Source organism: Pleuronectes platessa, chromosome 12 (genome assembly GCF_947347685.1).
Source record: "Pleuronectes platessa chromosome 12, fPlePla1.1, whole genome shotgun sequence".
NCBI classification, from domain to species: domain Eukaryota; kingdom Metazoa; phylum Chordata; class Actinopteri; order Pleuronectiformes; family Pleuronectidae; genus Pleuronectes; species Pleuronectes platessa.
In genome coordinates, this window is record NC_070637.1 from 21818661 (window position 1) to 21841819 (window position 23159).

Consider the following 23159-nt stretch of genomic DNA (forward strand, 5'->3'; position numbering starts at 1 on the left):
TCTCATTTAATGTTTTGGGGTCCAGTGGCTTCGTGTCGACACAGTGTGAAACCGACTGAAGAACCAACTGAAAGGTCAAATCATCCCTCAACAGGAGAACTGGGCTTCTACTGGGACGCTGCACATTTCTACTGTGGATGAATTACAGCTGCAGTGGCCTTTTCATATTTACATATGTTTCGCCAAAGCTGCAATAAGTCGTTACAGGTTCTGGATTCTAGGTTGTGAGGGTTTATATTCCAGTTTATATCCTGTGCCATTACTTGTTAAATTCATCACCCTGCTGAGTTTTAAATAAATAACTTTTAATGATACTGATCCATAAAGAATTACCAAATGCAAGTTCACAGATTGAGCATTGCAACCCTGTGGCACAGTCAGACTCAAGATGGACGATTTATTCCACGCATTCTGCTTCTTGTGGAAATCTGCTGCCCTCATTACCCACAATGCAACTCGAGTAGCCCCAGGTAGAGATGAGATCCAACTATTTCATTTTCAAGCTTCAAGTCTTCACACCCGACTGATAAGTGAGTGATTTGAAACCATTTATCAGACTTTGTGCAAACTGGAGCCCAAAAAAAGATTTTATACAACTTCCTCTCATATGCAAGATCTAAATAACAGATTTTCAGGGGGTAGAATCTGTGAAGTTCTCCTCAAAGTTAAAGCCAAACTATTTCAAACCGACCTCATGTGAACATTTGCTGACCTGCTGCTCCTGTGGTGGAGTTTTGCTTTGTCAATATCAGGTCCCTTTATTTCAGCCGCAGGGATTTATTCATATCTTCATAGGAATAAGGTATAACTGCAGCCACTTTCTGTTCCGGCAGCACAGACCCATGCTGGTTCTGGTCGCCCGCAGGCCATGTCGCCTGTGAGAGAGTCTGTACTGACGCCTGCAGCTGTGATGCTACCTGTTGATGCTACGATGACTCTCCACTGTGTGTTTAAAGTTTTGCTCTTTTGCACTCATGTCATGTTCTATTCCAGCCGTCTTCATCAGTTCCTGCAGTTATTCAGTGGAAACATGAATCGTTTCTTTGTGTTTGTGAGCTGATAACCTCCGTGATGTGGGGGGGGGGGTTTGATTGACTGGGTACTTGTCGGAGCAGATGCACAGCGCACAAGGTCGAGCGGTGATTTCCTCCGCCGCTCTCATTTGATGATCTCTGTATGAAAAGCTTGAGATCATTCGATGCCCTTATTTTAATCTGCGGGATGTTGAAGTAACTGCTTCAGAAAAGTCTTCACTTCTGACAGAGGGCGTGAGTCTGAACAAAGGGAACGTGTCGACTCTAACCTTTGGAGGAGTCGTCTTCGATGGGCTGCTTGAAGGCCGTTATGTCGCTGAACGTGCACAGGAACAGGACCACCTTCTCCTGCTCGTTCCGAATGGGCGCGATCTTCACAAAGAACCACACAGGCGTCCCTGGAAGTGACAGAAACAAGAACAACACACATGTTTATCTGAGTGTGCACGTAGCAGACAATCTTGATTGCACAGTGTTAAGTGAAAGAGAAACGTTGTGGAGAGTTTTCCAGTTCCCTGCACCACCTGCAAGCAGAGGGAGGTTCCACCTGCGAGAGCAAACAACCACACAGCCTCACAGTTTATCCGGGGGAAGGTTTTCCTCTGGACTGGCTCTCGACCAATTAGCACATTTCTACAGAGGTAGAAATGTTCTTGGCTGTGTTTGAACTCGGCTCAACATCTCACACGGGCTGTGAATACATTTGCATGACAAGAGAGTGGAACAGCACATTTCTCTCCTTCTCTTACACGCGGCTCACTCGATACTCACTGTTCTTCTTGTACATCAGTATTTCAAACGAGTTCATCTCATAATTCTCGAACGTCAGTCGCACTTTCTCCGTCGTGTCCTTGTCTGTGAGCTCCCCGAACATGAAGCTGGAAAACACAGAGGGAAGTGACAATTTGAATATTTAATAGATGGATTCGTTCTGCCACCAAAAAAAGACAAAAACTGTGTCAATATCTCAATGGGTTTGATTCTAACGTACACTGCCTCCTGAAACTGTGGCATTTATATCATCATCCTGTACTTAACCCTCTCCTTTAATATTAATCTGAATTTTCTAAAAAACAATAAAACTAGAGACCACAAAAGGATAAGCTATCCATCTACAAATTCCAGAAATCTCGGGAACCATTCATTTCATTGGCTTCACACTTGGTATGTATATTGTTATTGTTGGTGTGATTTGAACATGTGATACTTCCTGTGATGAGTAACGAGCATGATAAGGATAAAAATCTAACTTTTAACTTACACTGCCGGCATATTCCAGAAATCTCTCTCTGTCTGTCTGTCTGTCTGTCTGTCTGTCTGTCTGTCTGTCTGTCTGTCTGTCTGTCTGTCTGTCTGTCTGTCTGTCTCTCTCTCTCTCTGGGGTTATTATGTCTCCAGAATCTTTCATCTTATCAGCTTCACACTGGGCAGGTGTATTGAATAGGGCTCAAGGAAAGTGCAGTGTTCAGTTTGGTGCAAGTCGAAGACACGATACTTTCAATATGAATGAACCTTGAATAAACAAAGCAAGGTGATGCTGTTGTGATCGATATCGGCAAAATCCACTGACTCTTCAGTTTGAACAAGCAGGTGAACAGCTCTTTGTGCAGCGGGGTGTGTGGGGGGGGGGGGTTCTATGGAGCAGCCGTGCAGCTCCATCACCGTATGAGTCACTTTTACCGTTTCAGATAGAAAGCTGCAACCAAGCGTCACCACAGGCCAAAGAAACAGCCCCTTTATATCAAGCCTTTAAACTTTGATGTCCACTTAAATATGAATGTATATTTTCTAAAATATCATGAGCTAAAGACTCAGCTAATTTGTGAAGACGGGCTGATTGCTACGTGGATCTTCAGAGAGGTTTACGCTGCAGGAATAGGCTCCATTAAATATGGAGCAGGAGCAGATTAATGCTCATTGAAATGTATCCTGAAAGCATAAAAAAGATAAATGCAATCTGGTCTCTAATTGGCCAAATGCAAAGTACCGCACAAAAACCAATTAAACCCGGAGATGGGTCAAGCAACCATGAGCACATTTAACCGGAGACATTCATCTCACTTTGCTTATGTCTACCACCCCCGGTAGCAGCGTGTTCCAGCGTGAGCTAAATATAACGGAGTTTGTTGTGAAATACAAGAGGAAGGCTAAATTTAATGAGACTGCGTTGTGACACTGCAGAGACTCTTCAGACCAGCGCTCGATGGAGCTGAGAGGGATTTATCTTCAAAGGAGGAAATAAAAGAAACGCCTGGAAAAAAAAAAAACCCTCAATAGCTTTCTTGTCATGCATGAGAAAATTCCCACAGGTCTGTCACTGTATGTTCACGGGATCCAACGCGGAGAAGGAGTTATGCATAATTGAACAGACGTGCATCCAAATAAGAGCGGTTGAAATGGAAATAAACATCTTTGACCCGCGCGCATCCACAGTGAAGGAGGTTGAGCGATTAGAACCTTAAGGAGGAGTGAGGTCAGGTTTTAATGTTTGAGTCACACTCGACATCAAACAGCCACAGTCTGAATGTTTAATGCTTCATAATCATCGAGGCTCGAGAAGGAAGATGAATCTGTAGATTGCTGCTCCGGTGCAACGCAGTTCAAATACCGTTGATATGATTCAAGGTATGAAAAGGACAGGAGGGTTCGCTTTCTCATTTTGCCATCGCCATGCATCCAGCAGCTAACAATAAGATACACTAGGGATATGAGGCTAATGACAAGAACAATTGTGCAAAATGTTGGGATGTGCATTTCTTAGGTTTTAATTATCTTATCATCTGAATTCTGAAGCAGCAAACTGGTCTAATGTGAACCGACAAAAACACTAAGTCTCCTGCTGATTAATTACTGCTGCTAAACTTGTAAATAACTGGGAGTCATTGCCTGAAATGTATTAATCTACTAATTCCAAAACCTTCTGTTGGTTTCTGAATCACACATATCTCACAAACCATTCATCCTAACCCATCATGGACTGGGTGGAACGTGTCTTCTTCTACATCCTCAGATAAACAACAGTGACTTGGTCGCCTTGAGCAATTTGTCTGCAAATTAAAGGCATGACGTTTGTTTTGTTGCTGCAATGCTTTAGATTGAGCTGATTCACGGAGCTTTTATTTTGAAAAACGTTGAACTTGGATCTGCAGATTGTGTCGATTGCTAAACAGACCTCTGAGCAAATCAGGTTTAATTTTATGAAGAAGGTTGTATACTGTAGAATGTCCACTGCAGATAAACCAGGTAGGATGAACACAGAGTTTTCTAATAACAGCACACAAACAATAAAGAAGTGACAGTAGCCACAGTCCAGGCAAACAGGCTGGGTTAGAACGGGCACTATATATATATATATATATATATATAGGTTATACACACATTTAAATACCTACCAAAGATACAATGGAAGATTTTAGGAGTTTTCCTTCCTCTTATAAACACCAGACTCCCCTCGATGGAGCAATCCAATATAAGCCTTAAACTGTCTCACACTGTTAAATGTTTGTATTGGCACATGAACTGAAGCTTATGCTCAGGGAGCCGAGGGTCTGAATCTGTGAGAGCCGCAGCGCCGGCTGTGACACACACCATCTCCCACGGTTTTCAAATCTGGCAGCACCGACTGCTTCTGAGTGATCCCGTTAAAGTAGCGTTTTACTGACGTGTTTATTACAGGTACAATAAAAACACAAGTGCTGAAGGCGTTCGCTCCGATATGAGGACGACTCATTTGAAAGAATTTCTGTTTATCCCCTGATGCATTTTGGATAAAGCACCCGGGAGAGACTGTGTCCACGCTTCCCTGTTCCAGTCAGTGAAGTGGAGGCAGTTTCAGTTTGTACAGGCTGGTTACATCACAGATCTGCGTCTTCGTTATCGGGCTTCTGGTGTCGCAGGAGAAACTAAAATCTGCTGGATTCTCTTTAACGACGGGAATATCATTAGATCCAATGAGGAGTGTTCTCCTCATTTCTGTCAAAATAACCAAGTGTATGGTTTTAACTTCCCCCGCCGAGGGACAGTGAGAGACGCAGTCCAACCAGAGTCTCCCTCTCAGTTACGTCTGGTATAAATAAGGTCTCCTGAGAACCGGAAAGCTGAGCTGCTCACCACGAGTTCAGCCATCCTGCAGAGCGCAACACACACAGCTAATAATCGTTATTCACGTTTGAAACGATAGAGCTGTAAATCAAGTGCTCGGTGGCTCCTCGTGCACCACTTAGGTCCGGTTTGAAACATCCATCTATGGACTGACGTGGAATGTTGCACAGAGCATGAATCCTGCCGACGCCTGACGGTTCCTCTGGTTCCACACTGAGGCTGACATTTTGTGTTATTGAGTGAAATCTACTATCAGACAGGATATCGCACACACACTTATATCTCCCTCGGGATGTATTGTTATAAGTCTGGTGATCACGTGGCATTTTACCTAGTGCCATCATGAAAATGTCCCTTTTCTTCACACTGTCCATTGTCCTTGTTTTTAGGGGCATGGGAGACAGTGTATAACTTTTTTATGTGATTGTATTTTAGCTTGTGTACAGTAAGGCTCTATTTACTAAGAAACACGGATCCCCTACCTGCAGGTGCTGCTTTTCTGCATCACCTCTGCCCTGTGGTACCCAGACAGCTTGCAGAAACCATCATTGCTGTAGACAATGGGCCAGTCCACGATCTGAGCGTTTCCCAGCACAAAGTTGGTATCTGGTTGAGAGTGAAAGGGCAGATAACTTCAGATATTAAGACAGAAGACATGATACAAACACTTTAATCAGAGTTTGAGAAGGGAAAAGAGGCCGAAGTTATTCAAACACCGACAGGCCACAGAAGCATATGCTAGTATAAGTATAGCGAATAAAAAAGTTAAGTATATAACCTTGAGTTTAAAGAGAAAAAAGGTCACCTTCAATAACTTTGCGGAGAAGAAAAGTGCACATGCTGGCACTTGAAATCATTTACAGAGAAGAGAGAAAACATTGACTGTAGCATTAGAGTGATTCAGCGATTCTACCGGGCCCCAATTGTCCCATTTAATATTCAGTAGCAATACGATGGAAGTTGTCCTCACACCACAGCTACAGAACCTCATATCTGATTTGATTATCCTTCATCCTGTGTGTGTTTGTTTTAAAAATGTGCATTTAGCTTGTTATGTTGTCCCTCATCTTTAAAAAGATTCAGTGACCCGGCCGTTAAAGAGCCAACACACACTTTACTAAGATTTTCATTAGTGTCCGTGAGGGTCTACGGCCCGTTACACACTCCACACACACAAATGTGACCCGAGCACCAAGTCTTTGCATCTAAATATCTGCTTACTTGACTTTCTTACTAGGAGATGCTCATTAGCAGCTTGTGTTGTCGTCTTGTGCGCTGCTTGTGTTGAGTGTGTAAAAGGCCTCGTTAGCTGGTTTCTCTTGTGTTTGTTATTTGGTCCAATTTGCAGATTTATTATGATAAAGTACTCCTTCCTGGCTAATACTGTGTACAAATATTAATACCTGCTGTCGTCAGTTTTTTAAATGTCATGGATAACGGAGTAGATTAATTCTTATACTGTGCATTTTGCTTATTCAAATGTCAGCCGGCTTTCGGGTTTGGCTTCGAGCTAAACTTATTCATGGTTATAGTGTGAATAAATAATCAATGACTTGCATGTACATTTTAATTGCCCATGTTGCTTCCATCCTATTTTGTTAACGGCAGCAGTTTTGTAATTAACATTCACATACTGGCACAGACAAGTCTCCAATTAATGGATAACGCTTCTTACATTTTAACAGATGGTTTTATGATGTAACCATTATGAGTAAAACATGCACAGGTGAAGTACATGTAAGAAATAGAATATTCACTGTTCGCATAATTACCTGTTAAAATACCTATACATTTAAATATATATTTCTTATAACTTAATACTAAATCCTGACACACAAGGAGAATTAATGAACTAGTTATTTCATGATATTTAAACGTTTTATGACAGCAGGTATTCATATTTTTGAATGTACTGTAAAGAATACTTCCTCTTAATATCCACTCTCTGTAAATTGGACCATTTAAAAATCAAACACAACTCCCCTTCATTCAGTCTGTGATTCCAGAGCCAATAGGAACCAGGTTGTAACATTGACACTTGACGTGTGTATTGATTGATCGACTACATCAACTCATGCAATGAGAAACACACAAGAAAACATTCCAGCTCAAAGCCTTTGAGGGACATAGTGAGTTAAACTTTTTTTAAGAGGCAGTAAAACTTTGTTCATCGTTCACTTACTGAAAGTTTCTTTATTTTAGTTTCCTCAGAATGGAGTTCTTGAATAGGACGTGAATGAAATTATTCAAAACACAAAATACTTTGTGCTAAATACAGAAGTTATATGAACACGGTCTAATGTTTGAACGTGAGGTTGGTTCTAGTTGACTAATGTCAAATTTGAACCTTCAAAGTGAGCCTATGAGGCTCCAAAAGGGTCATATCGGAAAATACCACAATTATTTCAAGCTAATTAAGCAAATACCTCTTTGATCAAATTAGATTTGATTACTCGAAAATCGTATATCTAAAACGAGGTGCACCGATTTGGTTTGTTTGTCTGTTGGCACCAGGAATCACAATAAATGCAAAGTTTAGTTCCTTAGCAGGGAAGATATTATTGTACATATGTGACACTTATGTTTTTTCTGGAATATTTATTTTAGATTATTTTTAATAAATCGACTTAACTTTAGCAAAAGATATGAAAGAGCAGATATAACGGTTTTAAATGTTTGGGAATCTCAAGGCAAACCACCCTGCTATGCACACACATTACAACAAGGGGATGACGAAACACCGGATACAAAACACACACAGAGATTGTATACCACATGAAAACACACACACACACACAAACACACACACACTAAATAAAAGTTACAGTTAGAAGCATGAGAACACTGACAGAATATAAAGCATAAGACGTTCCATGCCAACGTGTTATTTTACAATGATCAGATGGATGTTACTCTTGTGATCAGAGAACCCTAAAGTCAAAAGCTCTTATCAGAACCGGATTTGTTCGTTTACTTCTGGTGATGCAACAAAATTTGGACAAAAAAAACACATTGACTCAGTCAAGTGCTTTGTAAATTAACAGCATTTGGTATAGAACATTACAAATGAGAAGTAGACTGTACACGAGCAGCACGCCAAACTAAACTTAAGTACCTGTCTGCTTATGTGACAGTGTCCAAACTGAAATGTGTGAAAAGAAAAAGGAGGTTAAGAGAATATACACAGTGAGAAACCTCTGCTGGATGTCAGACAACAAAAAAAAGATGGGAACGTGTCGACCGAGAGAGAGAGAGAGAGAGAGAGAGAAAGAGAGAGAGAGAGAGAGAGAGAGAGCGAGACAGGTAGAGCAAATCAGTAAAGCCTGAATGTTTCCTTCAGGCTCAGAACACAACAGTGAGACAATCTGTTGTGTGATCAACACAACAGGCTGAAGCTGTTCCTGGTTTTAAAGGCACATATTTTTTCTTATATTTTCTATCTTCTGTGATTTTTGTTGTTAACTGTGACATATCGGATACTTTAAATTCTTTGTGTCTTAGACAACTACTTAATTATTAATACGTTTTTGAATGGAAACGTCTTCACGATTCAGGAGATTCACGATCCAGGGGATTTCGGCCCAAACAAGCTTTTCATATTTTCGTTTTGGGTAAAATATTAGTGTGAGTTATAACAGTCATAAACGTTTGATGCAAAAACGTAAAATATGTCCCTCTTAAACCCAGAGGAGTCAAGGTACTGTATAGACAGAAAATACATATACTCGAGTAAAGTATAAGTACATTAAAATCATAAGCACATCAAGCAGACCTCCAGAAACTTAGCATAGAGTCTCGTTTCGATCCATCTAGTTAATTACAGGTCCAATTTTCAAGATTTTCCAAAACCAACAAAAACGTCCTTTGAGGTTTTCGTGGTTTTCTAGCAAACCTCATATTTTGCATGTTAGCTTACTTCGTTATTCCTGGTGAGAGTCCCAGACATGAACCCTGACGACTGGAGCTCGGAGGCAATTATTTGAATGAACGACTGGAAGTTAGATCCAAAGGAACGTGTTATTGTTTGTGAACGCCCCCCCCCCCCCCACCACCACCACCCCACTGTGTCTCTCACAAGTCGCTCCATTGTTTCCCGGTGGCATCCTGCAGATTATAATCCAGACTTCTTTCTAGCTTCAGATGGATTTACTGCTCACTAATCCATGGACCGCCCAAGGTCATGAGAAACACATATCCTTGTGCTTTTGTCTTTAAAGGCCGGATTAGTTTTTCCTTACAAGATGTTATACACTGTGGGGATTTAGATATCACACATTTATCCGAGGGAAGTCCTGAGCTGGGCAGAAGCTTTCAACATGTGCAGCAGAGGCACAAATAAACAGAGAACACACAAAGACACGTGTTGGTTTGTCACGTTCTGGCGGAACAAGCCAAAAAATGAAAATAATACCAAACCCCCATTGAAAAGAGAAAGACATCAGAGCTGGAGCATTTGAACTGGTGCACATCCAGGCCGGTGACAGGAAACAAACACCATCCTGTCTGGTGTCTTAACCCTCCAGTCTGTCCTGTCACCTCCTATCGGGGTCTAACACTGCAGAGAGGTCACATGGTTACTGACATGTCCCCAGCACATGATGGGCCCCCCCATCAGTGTTCAGTCCTCTGATCTGGTTAATTGTCTCCACATCTGGACGCCACACTGAGCACTAATTGGCGTAAATGACATTTGTCCTAGTGGTGTGACTGTTTAAACTACTCACTGTTACTTATGGTCTTTTAATAGCTTTTTCATTTCCAGTTTAAAGCAGAGATGTCTGTGTGCTGAGAGAAAAAACTTTTTTAACTGCCTGAAAATGATTTAATTTGTTTCACCATCGCTCATCAAAATCCTCGGGGTTTGGTGGTTTCACCGGCGAGGCCTCGGCTCAACGTGGTGCAGGTTGTTTTTAAAAAGGGTTCAATGTCCTTTCAATGGGTTTTATCAGCCACACAATTAAAAATGCAGAATAATAAATGAATGGCAGCAACTGAGCACAGCTGGATGTTTGAATAGAAAACTACAACTTCACTTATATCCAGATGTTTGACATTAAAATACATAATGAAAAAGTCTATCAGTTGAATTTCAATGTGTTTGTAGCTAAGTGCTCTCACACTGGAGATCGTGCTCTGACGGATATGACAGTTTGTTTTTTCTTCTAACACAATCTGCACCTTTATATAAAGACGTGAATACGTCAGTGTCCAGACTAGACGTTTCTGCTGTGCGTCATTTTTCAATTAAGACTTCCACTGGTCCCTAATTGTACATTTAATGATTTAATGAACCCAATAAGAAACAGGAGCTTTGTCACGATCTGAGAAACGAATCAACTCAACTAATTGCATTAATTAGATTTACGCGAATGATACGATTGTAAAAACCAACATGCAGCAGTTTTGTTTACTACGTAGTTCAATGTAGAAGATTTAATTAACTTTCTGTTACTAATTATCCTCCGTCATTTTATTTAATTTCCCTTAATTGGTTGACTGGTCTGACTGCCCGGTTCCTGTGCCTCGGGGCTGCTGTGTGAATGTTGGAATCTGAAGTCAGTAGATAAATCCTCCTTCTTACCGTTCGACCGTCTCACGATGTTCTCCAAAAAAGTATTCTGAGGGGCCACAAGTCCTCTGCGGCCCCCCGCCATCCTTCCTCCGGGCTCAGGCGGCAGGTGGCTCTCTGCTGCGGCCGCTCGTCTTCATGGCGTCTCGCTGGATGTGCGGGACCGCGGCGGCTCGTCGCTCCTCTCTCCTCCTCGGATGACGCCTCCTGCTCGGCCTCCTCAGCCTCCTCAGCCCGGCGCGCTGCTGTTGGCGCCTCTTTACGCACCTCATCATCCAGGAGAGGAAAACAACGCCGGGGCGCGGGGGTGGGGGGGGGATAGTCCGGTGCGCCACCAGCAGCCACACCTGGAGCTGCAGCGCCACCTGCTGGACCTAATCACCTTTACACTCACGATTACATCTACTCTATTCAGTTATCTCGTGTTAATAGTTTGTTGGTATGTGTTTTTATAGACTTGTATTTATTATTTATTATGGGGTACTTCATTTGTGTTGTTGTTACTATAGCTTTTAAAATAAACTTTTTTTTGTCTTGTTCTTGTCTGATCAGTCAATTGTGAAGCATCTTTAATTAAACTATAGGAAAGGAGCTGCACAAATAAAGGTAGCTAGGTATCTAGGAGGGTAGGTAGGAAGGTAGTTTAGGTAGGAAGGAAGGAAGGAAGGTATCTTAAGAAGGTAGGAAGGTAGATTAGGTAGGAAGGAAGACAGTTTAGGAAGGTAGGAAGGTAGTTTAGGAAGGAAGGTAGTTTAGGTAGGAAGGAAGTAAGGAAGGTAGCTTAGGAAGGTAGGAAGGTAGTTTAGGTAGGAAGGAAGGTAGCTTAGGAAGGTAGGAAGGTAGTTTAGGTAGGAAGGAAGGTAGCTTAGGAAGGTAGGAAGGTAGTTTAGGTAAGAAGGAAGGTAGCTTAGGAAGGTAGGAAGGTTGTTAAGGTAGGAAGGAAGGTAGCTTAGGAAGGTAGGAAGGTAGTTTAGGTAGGACGGAAGGTAGCTTAGGAAGGTAGGAAGGTAGTTAAGGTAGGAAGGAAGGTAGCTTAGGAAGGTAGGAAGGTAGTTTAGGTAGGACGGAAGGTAGCTTAGGAAGGTAGGAAGGTAGTTTAGGGAGGGAGGAAGGTAGCCTTTACTTTAGTAAACAATGTAAGTATTTCTTCCACAACTAAAATTCAAAGGCAAACATTTTATTTTTGGGTTTTAATAATTTTATGCCACAATTTATTTATTGACGAAATTGTTTTCTAACACTTATTCTATCAACATGAGTTATTGTGTCACATGATCTGGAGCAACATAACAAAGTTTGAGCCTCCAAAGTTTGAGATGTTAACTTTAATTGAATAAGATTATTTCTGTAAATATCCATATTTAACTTTAGTGCCTCAGACTTGTGTGTAGCAGATTAAAACAGTGAATTGTGATGACGTGTGTTGCCAAACTGAAGGAGAGAGAGAGAAGCTCCCTTCACTCGACCCGGGAGCTTTCTGGTTTCTGGAGGATTAATCACTTACAGTCGGGCTCTTGTTTCCCAGAGGAGCAGTGACACTTCTCCATGTGGATTTTGCCCTTTGATTCCTGCAGTAAAGTTCTTACCCTTCCACAGACAGCATTTCCTCCAGCAGCTCATTAATCCTGTTTAATTATTTCTGGACCCTGCAGTGTCCCAGTGACAGAGCTCATGGAAATCAAACTAACAGAACAGAAGTAGTTGGTTTAAGGATTACCGTTGGTTCCTCTGGTTATCTATCTTCTCAGTTTGGTTTCACCTGCTGTCACAGGTGGAAATCAGACCTGTTTTGGTGACACTTTAACTCTACCCCAAGTTTATCATTGATAAAAGGTTTAAAACATTATAAACTTTTGTGTAGTTCTGAGCAGATGTGTTTAATAATGTAATAGTCAACAGTTAATACTCTTCCTGTGGATACATGCAAGTGGAGGCTTGCTTATCTATAGTTTTAATTGTCATCCTGTGCTATATAAATGTCTCCAGACTTTATAGCCTCTGAATGATAGATTAGCCAAAAGTGTTTAAAGTCTGATCTTTGTATCAGGTTCTGCTTTCATATTTCAAACACAAAGCTTTTAAATAACTTCACTGATTGATCCTGGAAAGGTTCTGAAAAGCATGAGGCAATAATGATCCCCCTGGTTCTTCCTTTAGATCTGTGTTAGTGTTGTAATAATTCGGTGTCTGCGGCTTTGAGTGAAGCCATAAACACAGCAGCTCAAATGTCACCAGTCTTAAGGTTTCATAGACGGTCAAACTCCTGCACAATGTCCATCATGAGTCACCGGTTAGCTGCTTGTTTGTCCAGATAGTAAAGAATCACTTTATCACAGGTCCACATGAATCCATAAATGGAACAGGACTATTTACATGGACCTTTAATAAATGTATTCATTCTCACTTCAAAGGCTGAAAAAAAGGATTAAACTCTTAAGTCTCAGATTTATTTCTTATTTTTGTTACCGACAGTCTGAACCTTTTAAATACACACAATTAGGTGAAATACAGCAGAATGTAAGATTAACCCTGTGTAAATCATTTTGCCTAATACTTTGTTTAAGTCAGTTGCTGCAGATATTTTCAAGGTTTTTTCTCCTGCCAGCTCGTGAAATGTCCACAAAAAGATCCAAGTGAACCGAGGTGAGAATACAGCAAGAACTTGATGAGGGCAAAACTTCCCCTGAATGTTCCCGACATTTTCCCGTTGATGTGAACGCGTCTGAACAGAACAATTTCCTGCTGCGTAAAATGTCCAGATCCAATTTTCCAGAAAATGTTTGGAGTTCATTCCTGAAAACAGCTTGAGAAGCTTCCTCCATCAGAAAAACCACAAACTGTTTGCAGATTTGTGTTACGGAGTTAAAAACAGGTCATCGAAGTCTTGACACTTTTTCACGGCAGCCGTTCAGCCGAAATTCTGAGTCCCCTTCACATTGAAAACAAAGCAGAGCTCCCCCTCACACGTTAACAGGTTGTATTGTCACATAAGGACAGTCTTTGTGTGTAGTTTCATCGTTTTGCATTAACTCGACCACGTCTTGGTGATGTTGAGATGACTCAGGTGATCCGTTATGCGCTTGTGTTCTGGGAATTTGGTGAATTTGGCGTCCTTAATCTTGAGCCAGTTCTGGGCTCTGCGCTCGGCGGCGTGGCCGTACTCCTCCTGTGGACTCATGTACGGCCGGCTGATCCAGTACTCGTTCTCAGCCTCGATATCCAGGCGCTTCAGTGTGTTGCGTTTCATCTGCCACGTGATCTGCCGCGGCCGCCGGTACTTTCCGATCCACTGCTTCCCGGAGATGCCTTTCCGCAGCAGGGTGAGGGTGAGGAACATGCTGGCTGGCTATTTCTGAAAAGGTAAACCAGAGGGAACGAGATCAGTGATTGATGAAAGTCAGTCAATATCGATAATGATCACAATAAATGTCACATTATTATTCTTTTAAATTTTAAAGAAGGATTTGGGCTTTGGAATAGGATTGTGAATTTTAACTCTTCATAATGGGCAGAGAATAACAATGATTTAATGACTCTGAGGTAAAATATAACCAAATACTTGTGATATACCTTATGATCCCTGTTCTCATCCACACATTCCACTGCATCGGGCTCGACCATGAGTTAAAGGTCATCCGACTAATAAACTGGACTGAACTTTACGTCCGAGGTCGATTAAGTTACTAATTGTTTACCTTTGGAACAGTGTCGAGTCACAGGATGGTAAAACTTTACCGCCATGCATGACCATGACATCACATCAACCACCTCATCCTTTCATGGTTAAGTGGGTCACTGTATTCAATGTCAATTGTATACAGGAAAAACTGTTTATAGCAGCTATAATCAATACCGCATGAATGAGAGAAAACTGCTTGTTGTGATGGATCAACCGTAAACTGTATTACATATTGATTTCAGACTGTGGACAATTCAAGCTGGAGGTGCTTCTATGTGTTTTTCAGGCCTTTTTACAACAACTGACAGACTTTTTAGATTATCAGTGAGTTCCTTTGTAAGAGCATTGACGATTCAGAGAGAGTCAATTGTAATTTGATTGTAATTTCAATTGATCCGTCAAACTATTTAATTAAGTTATATATATGTATATAAAATATGTAATTGCCTTTGGGGTGCTCATAGTTTTGCAGACAAGGGGGAGATTGGTCAAATAAAAGTGTGTCACATTTACTTTTCATTTTTCAAGACAACCACCATTTGCTGGATTCAGCTTCAATAATGTGATAACTTTGTTTTTCCTGATCTTAATCGCCGTAACTTTAATATTCTGGGATCTTGGACTTTTATTCTGACAAAATACAAACTCTAATGTCGTCACCTGGTGATGTGATATACTGGGGACTGTCTACAACCATTTAGCAGTCATTACCCATTACCTCAGCATGCATGTGTAGGTGATGTGCACTGGTCAGAGCCCATAAACACAACAAACCAGGCATGTGTGGATCTTAACGTTGCATTTTCCAAATTTGCTCCAGAAAACATCTTTATTAATTTCATGATTTGCTCTTTATATTTTAGAGAGGCAGTGAAGCCTTGAGTTGAACTGTGGGGCCCAGATAATTGGACTATGCCCCTGTCACAATAATATTAATAATTAGAATTAGAATAATAATAGCAACAAAATAGAGGAACAAGATACAAGCCTATAAAATCTCCATAATGTGAATGAAACAGTTCGTGTAAACATTCAATCTTTATCTACACATGTTCATCCACATTTTGTATTTGTTTACTTGAGGTAAAGTTGCTCCCAAAGTATAAATATGACCCAGATTTAAAATGACATTGATAGAAAACGTGTGCTAACAGTAGCTTAGCTTTAGCCTAACGGTGCAGACCAAGGGCAGCTCGAGAGGACATTTTACTTTGCTTCATGTTCAGATACAACGAGGCTACGTATCGTTTCCTCACCTCCTCGTCTTCCTGGGATAGATGAGGATCCGCTTCACGCGACAGGAGGAAGAAGCGAGAAGATTTGGATCAGTTTTAAAGACACAAACTGTGGGAAATGTGTCAAGCAGCTGCTTCCTACAAGTCCACTTCCGGGTTAACTACAGGGAGGGAGAAGGCTCAAATGTGTTCAGATCATGGTTCAGATCCGTTCACGGGTATCTTTGAAGGAAATAATGTTTTTAAGAATCCCTCCCTAGAAACGTTGCACTTATATAATTTAATTCACCAATAGCAACACTTCATAAAGACAATATCACTGCATTTGTTCTGCATCCTAAAATTAAATAATAAACAATTTAACAATAATTAATTATAATTATTGGTCTTAAAAAACAGATTCAAACCAATGCAAATCGAATAAATATAGAATTACAGTAAACACAACTCCCTCTCTACACATTTGTGACATCCCATGAAATATCAATATTTATAAAAATAATTATATGTATAATATTTGTTTCAACTGCTTCCTACAAATAGTCCTTAAAGTGGTTTGTTTTTATTTATTTCAATAACATTTTACTACAAGTATTATATTCTTGTTCACTAATGTTAACTTGTCGTGTGTTTTGCAGGGAAACATAAAAATAGATTAAATAAATAAACTATTTGGGGGGAACTTAGTGTGGATGCAGCGTTTATATAAAAGTATATCTGTTCTAATTGAAATAAGCTTTTAAGTTTGCTCTGCTTTTCTGGAGAATCATCTTGTATTGAGTCGAGTCCGGTTGTTTCCATATAAGACAACAGATCAGTTTATCAGAAGCTGCAGACACATGATCCAGGGGAAACGTCACCGGCCACCTCCTCTCTCCTGCTGCTTGGTGTGTTATATAAACACCAGGCACTGGACTCACTGGAGCTCCTCCCTCCGTGCCTGGACTTGTGTCTTCCTCATTCCTCTCAGTTCGTGCACAGCTCTGCCTCCACACAGTCAAGATGTTTTTCCCCTTCACGTTGCTTTCGGCCACCACCTGGACTCTGCTGGCTCTGTGTGTCGCCCTCCTGTTTCTGTGAGTAGTCTCTGGATCAGGCTGGACACAGTCAAGCTGCCTTTATTTATTTACACTCCTACACAGATGAAATGAACTTCTGTGAAGTTGTCCTATCGTCGATCCCTGTTCCTGTAACATACACAACTCTTCCTGTTTTTAAATTGCAGGTTTGGCATTTGGCCTCATAGTTTTTTTAAAAAGCTCGGAATACCCGGACCAAGGCCTCTGCCCTTTGTTGGGACAATGCTGTACCTCAACAAGGTATCACGCGCACACACACACACACACACACACACACACACACACACACACACACACACGCACACACACACACACACACACAAACACATTGTGAGGATGTGTAAATACAATATATGGGATACTGACAGTAAAACATAATTCAAAAGTCTCAGTATCCTGACCCTCACTGCTCCACCTCTCTCTACACACTAGGATTGTGTCTTTTTAAAGGTTTTCACCAAATTTACTGTGTCTCCTTTTTCCTCACAGGGTTTTCATGAGTTTGATCGCGAGTGTCAAGCAAAGTACGGAGATGTCTGGGGGTGAGTCGCTGCTTCATCTTGTCAGGAGTGGAGGATAGGTCACAGGATGAATCTGAGAGCTGATGATATGATTCATGGGACAGAACTTGGACGTGTTTCGATTGCATATCATGGGAAAAAAATCAGATTTTTAGTAATCTTACATTCTTACCCTCGAAATATCCGATTTGTTTTGCCTGTTTATACCTCCTTGTGTAAAACTAAGTCATACAAGTAGAATGAAAGTGGAATCTGATAATCTGTGCCTCTTGTATTAGTGTGTTTATGTAAACGTATGATCTCTGTTATATTTTCTTATTGCAAAATGATCACCTGTAAAGAAACTAGATGGACAGATAAATACTTGTTTGATCCTAAGGGAAATGTAGGGACATTTTAAGTAACTAAAGACCAATAAATGTAATAGAATATTACAAATAAATACCTGAAAATTAGTAGTAGTAGTAGAAATTTAAATAAGCTGAAAATGGAGGTATGTCAGTAAAGTACAAATGAGAATAAACTTCACAGCACTTTGATTTTATTTTCAGTAAATGCTCATATTATATCTCATCTTAAAGAACGGGTTTATTTTGAATGTATAAGATGAAGAAAATACTTTTTTGAAAAAGAATGTGGAAATAGAAGAAGCTTGCTAATCCCAATATATAAATGAGTAAAGTATAATGCAAATATTAAATCAAGTTAATATAATCAATACTAACCAGGGTTTATTCTGAACGTAAACCTGCATCAGAACAATAGATATAATTCTTTCCTTATTATTCCAACATATTTTATTCTCTCTTTGAGACGTGGATTGTTTTATAAGAATACACTCATGTTTGATTTACTATTTTTGTGCAGGTTGTTTGATGCACGCAATCCAGTTCTGATGGTGTCAGACCTGGACATGATTAAAAGTGTCATGGTGAAGGATTGCTACTCTGCGTTCACCAACCGCAGGGTAAGAGACTCACTTCCTTAGAACTCAGCTCACTATCCCACTGCGTCCTCTGCACTTATGTAATAATAATAACAGTAGAGGTGAAAAGCTACTTGTGATAAGATCACGTGTCTGGTGTGGTGCAACAGCCTCTCGGGTTCAGGAGAGGCAGGTTTACAGGGACATTAAAAACAACACGGACAGAGTTCAAAGAAATCGATTCAAAGCCCAATTCAAATCAACTACTGAAAATGAGCAAAAGAAAAACAAACAATTTAAATGAGCAGAATAATAAAAAGAGTTTTCATTTGAAACATATTATACTAAAGCTGAAGTGCAGACAAGGCCGATTAGTAGGTTTCGCTATAGTCAGCTGGTTTGGATTTGAAGTAATGTAGTTTACACTCGCAGGTCTGTGATGGAGGATTACACCAGGAGGAAAACAACAGGAAATACTCTTGACACACACACACACACACACACACACACACACACTGACACACACTCACACAAATTGGAGAAGTAAGACAAAGAATGTTCAACCTCACAAACTCAAGAAAACCTCTCATGTGATCATTGATTTACTTGGATTCACTCTGTATTATACATTCCCACTTTACCCAAGTTTACACTGATTTATACGTACGATAATATTAAATTTACTCATATATATATTTTTGTTATTTTTTGTCACCACATTGGAGACATGTGGTTCTCATTAGAGAAAGTTTGACATGTGTGTTTTGTTGACGACAACACTCCCTTACACCCACACACACACACTGAATATCGCACTTTCCCGATTGAAGGAAACGCTGATTCAGAGTTTCCTCGTGTTCACAGGAAAACCTTTTTGAGGGAGAGATGGACGACGCGATTACAAATGTGAAAGATGACAAGTGGAAGCGGATCCGGAGCACGTTGTCCCCCTGTTTCACCAGTGGACGCCTGAAACAGGTCAGTCCATCACATCTGAGCTGTCTGTACTGTGTGTGTCTGTGTCTGCTGCACACACGGCCCACTCACTGAGAGAAGTATGTGGTGACACAAATTGTGATTTGACGGTTCAGAATATTGCCACTTTCCTTTCCATTCTATTTGTAGTCAATAATAAAAGGTTATAAAGTGTTGCTATAACAAAAGTATAATGATATGTATAATAATAAAGGAGTCACAGGGCAGAGGTTTGTGAATATGGGCTATTCAAGTAAAATTGTATTGATTAACAAGGGACAGAATAGGTTTTCTAAATATATCCCAAATAAAGGACCCTATTTTGAGTATTTTTACTCGGTGGTATTGATACTTTGGTTTGAGTAAATGATATAAGTACTTGTTTCCCGACCGAACATGACACAACCCTTCTTTCTTTAAAGATCTTTCCCATCGTGGCTCGCTACGCGGACCGGCTCGTGGAGAAAGTGGGACAGAAACACGAGGACGAGATGATCGATGTCAAACAGTACGTTATCACTCGGTCATGAATCCACGTCCCGTCTTTAAAAAGTAAAAACAACCTCTCCTTTTGCTTCTGCCTCAGACTGGTGGCACCTTACAGCTTAGACGTCGTGACCAGCGCGTCTTTCGGGGTTGAGTCCGACTCCATGAACAATCCCGACGACCCCTTCATCGTTCACATCAAGAAGATTCTGAACTTCAGACTGTGGCCGATCATGTTAATGAGTAAGTCCTCCTTCCACCTCCGATACCAGCTCGGCCTGGTTTGACCACTCCTCCGGTGAACAGCGCTTTGTCGTCCCCTCAGTGATCTTCGGTGGTCGTCTGGTGAAGCTGCTGAGGATTGAGATAATGGACAGACTCAGTACCGATTATTTCTACAACGTCATCAAGAGATTTAAAGAGCAGCACAGTGCAGACAAGGCCGTGAGTATTTTTACATTACATAACATTACATGTCATTTGGCTGACGCTTTTGTCCAAAGCGACTTACAATTATTACACTCAACATTTATGAGGGGCCATTTAGGGGTTCAGTATCTTGCCAAGGACACTTCGGCATGCAGATGGGGAAGAGTGGGATTTGAACCGGCCACCTTCTTGTTGGAGAACCACCACTCTACCACCTGGGCCATACCGCCCCTATTTCATCTGTCCCAGTGAAAATGAAACTACGGAGAATTAAATAGGTTATGACTAAGTTATATATTATATCTAGTTTATTAGTTTGTTTATCCTACAAAAGCGGCGTGAAACGTCATGATTGACAGCCGAGACAGACTCGTGATTGGTCGAGCACGTATATCAATCAGGCTCCATCCCCTATAGATTGAAACTGTGCAGAGACTTCAAATTATGGCAAAAGCTCAAGATGGCGGCGCCTGTATCATCTTTATTTTAGCTTCCTTTCCGTACAAAGGCAGAAAGTGGAGCTGCTTCGTTCATCTTCATTTACCGTCAACGATTCAGACATATTTCATTTTTATATTTTCAGTCCCAGTTCTCTAAAATGGTGCCTTCTCTAAAATACCATGGTGACATAATATTTGATAATAGAACTATTTTAACACTTATGGATTCAACAATAAGCTGCAGTTTACCATTAACAGAGCCAAGCTAGCTGTTTACTTCCAGTCTTTGTGCTAAATTAAGCTTAAACTGACTACATGAGACTGCAATTCATCTTCTAATCCAACCTTTCTCTCCAAACTGCTCCTTTAAACCCTCGGAATTCTCTTATTATCCACTTATTTCACCAATATTTCTGCCGATTCTCCCTGTGCTGGTCTAGGGGCGATCGGACTTCCTGCAGGTGATGCTTCAAAACGAGATTCCGGACACGGCGATCCAGAACGAGCAGGAGCAGCCCAGTAAAGGTTTGTTTCTCCACAGAGGGAGATTCGTCAGTGGGATCTTACAAAACACATTTTTGGACTTGTGAATGTAACATCTCTGGAACACCTTGTGGGAATGTCTTCAGATTTGGTACAAACGCTCGGTTGGACTCAAGGTGGAACTCATTCGAATTTAGTGGTCCAAGGTCAAAGGTCAAGGTCAGAGTGTCCTGACCGAACATCATTTTAGCCTCTGGGATATTACGTCTTAAGTTTGCCTCAAGGGAACCTCTTCAATCAATCTTCTGATTAGCTGTCACTTGGACTCTAAGATAAACTCATAAGATTCCAGAGGTCAGAGGTCACAGTGACCTGAAACTGGGATTCTAGTGTAATGGATGTTATTTTCAGACATTTCTTGTTGTGAACATTTTGTCTCGTTGTGTTGCAGGTCTTACCGAACACGAGATCCTTTCTCAGGCCTTCATTTTCATCTTCGGAGGCTATGACACCACCAGCACGACCCTCTCCTACCTGTTTTACAGTCTGGCCACCAACCCCGACGTGATGCGGACCCTGCAGGAGGAAATCGATGCCAGCTTACCGAGAGATGTACAGTAATTCATCAGTCTTATATTGTTCTGTGACTTTCGTTTCTTTATTTTTATAAATGAAGCTTGTATTTGTGCTGGTATTTCACCTCTAGGCTCCAGTTTCATACGACGACCTGCTGCGTCTGCAGTACCTGGACCAGGTCATTTCTGAGTCGTTGCGCTTGATTCCCACCGCGCCTCGGCTCGAGAGGATGTGCAAAAAAACCTGCCAGCTCAACGGCATCACCATCCCTGAAGGAACCCTCGTTGGGATTCCTCTGTCCCTGTTGCACAAGGATCCACGTTTTTGGAGCTCACCTGAACTTTTCAGACCAGAGAGGTAAATGTTCATTCTGTACACGATTAACAAGGAGGAGAAAGATCGCTCGCTTTCTTCTTCACTGTGAAACCATCGGCTGACAAATGTAAAAAGCACTGGTTACAAGCATCACTACAGGATACTGGTAAATGCTGGGAAGTTGTGTAACAGGAGATCAAAAGATGAAACAAGTCAAGGAAATGACTCAGTGCTGCAGGAACACAGTGTAACTGGCATTAAAGTATCAAATCAATTGGCTTCTCATTTTAGTTTATTCATAACATAAACTCCAGGTCACTGAAAGAAGATAATTATGACTTTTGTTATTGTATTTAGTGAATGTGGATATTTGTGGTTATAAGTCAACTCAAGACGGACCTTTTTTGTGCAGTCTGATTACGCATCTTTACATCTTAGCCTTTGTTTCACAATCATATCTATATTGATATTTTCTAATACTGTTATTGTATTTTAGTTGTTTATTACAGTATTTACTTATTTTTCCTTCCTTTGGTGTTTCTTCATTTCAAATGTATTGGATTTTTGACAGTGGAGTATTTGATTGTTGAGTTCATCTAGTGTGTTTGTGTGTGTGTGTGTGTGTGTGTGTGTGTAGGTTCAGTAAGGACAGCGGGGAGGAGATTAACCCATACGCGTACATGCCTTTCGGGCTTGGGCCTCGTAACTGCATTGGGATGCGCTACGCTCTCCTCACCTTGAAAATGGTTGTTGTGCGTCTCCTGCAGCATTACACCTTCGAAACATGCAGAGACACTGTGGTAAGAATAACAGCAACACACATACACACACACACACACTCACACACACACATGCACTTTCATGTTCACTGAGACTCACCCTCCTCGTGCTGATCTTAGATCCATTTCTCTTTTTAGATTCCTTTAGAGTACGACTGGAAGCTTCAGCCGAAGACGCCAATAAAACTCAAGTTTGTTCCCAGACAACATTAGTCGGAGAGGAAAGAAGAAATTGTGTCAAAGTTGATGTTTTTTTTTCACCTTTCGCAGCAACTCAAAGGACGACATGTCAAGTGTCATTTAATTCTGCTGAATTTATCAACAACCTACTTTTCTATAAATAGTCTTTCATCTTTATGTCTTTATGATTAAGAAGAACATTTCTCCTTTATTTTTGTATGATTCCATACATAACTTTAAGTATTTTGGTTGAATAAAAATCTAATGCACATTAAATGTACTTGATATCATAGCATCATCTCTTCTGTCTCTCATCTGATGAAACCCTGTTGAATAATATTGTGTTAAATAAT

The 23159-nt window shown here is 40.8% G+C and overlaps 3 protein-coding genes across 3 annotated transcripts in view; 1 reads left to right on the forward strand and 2 right to left on the reverse strand.

Annotated features, from left to right (window-relative positions):
• Positions 1-10789, reverse strand: part of kcnh1a (potassium voltage-gated channel, subfamily H (eag-related), member 1a) — a 32369-nt gene extending 21580 nt beyond the window's left edge. Inside the window, exons 1-4 of the mRNA XM_053436415.1 lie at positions 10717-10789; positions 5618-5741; positions 1806-1912; positions 1304-1432 (exon numbers count right to left, since the gene is read on the reverse strand). Coding sequence (XP_053292390.1) covers positions 1304-1432; positions 1806-1912; positions 5618-5741; positions 10717-10789 — 433 coding nt within the window. The remainder of the gene's footprint in view (positions 1-1303; positions 1433-1805; positions 1913-5617; positions 5742-10716) is intronic.
• Positions 10790-13137: 2348 nt separating this feature from the next.
• mrpl57 (mitochondrial ribosomal protein L57) lies at positions 13138-15780 on the reverse strand. The gene is made up of 2 exons (XM_053436293.1): positions 15640-15780; positions 13138-14056 (listed from the first exon to the last, which is right to left on the reverse strand). Exon 2 carries the CDS (start codon positions 14039-14041, stop codon positions 13730-13732), a length of 312 nt encoding a protein of 103 aa, XP_053292268.1. The 5' UTR covers positions 14042-14056; positions 15640-15780; the 3' UTR covers positions 13138-13729.
• A 736-nt stretch (positions 15781-16516) lies between these two features.
• Positions 16517-23159, forward strand: LOC128453104 (cytochrome P450 3A27). Its single transcript, XM_053435786.1, has 13 exons — positions 16517-16694; positions 16844-16937; positions 17187-17239; positions 18086-18185; positions 19008-19121; positions 19541-19626; positions 19705-19847; positions 19930-20048; positions 20914-20998; positions 21408-21568; positions 21663-21889; positions 22485-22647; positions 22765-23159. Exons 1-13 carry the CDS (start codon positions 16621-16623, stop codon positions 22837-22839), a joined length of 1494 nt encoding a protein of 497 aa, XP_053291761.1. The 5' UTR covers positions 16517-16620; the 3' UTR covers positions 22840-23159.

Bases quoted from the DNA above. Each gene is read 5' to 3' on its own strand.
- mrpl57 (XM_053436293.1), bottom strand. From the start codon at position 14,041: ATGTTCCTCACCCTCACCCTGCTGCGGAAAGGCATCTCCGGGAAGCAG.
- LOC128453104 (XM_053435786.1), top strand. From the start codon at position 16,621: ATGTTTTTCCCCTTCACGTTGCTTTCGGCCACCACCTGGACTCTGCTG. The intron at 19,848-19,929 runs GTAAGTCCTCCT...TCGTCCCCTCAG, and splicing joins GTGGCCGATCATGTTAATGA to TGATCTTCGGTGGTCGTCTG. The intron at 21,890-22,484 runs GTAAATGTTCAT...GTGTGTGTGTAG, and splicing joins GAACTTTTCAGACCAGAGAG to GTTCAGTAAGGACAGCGGGG.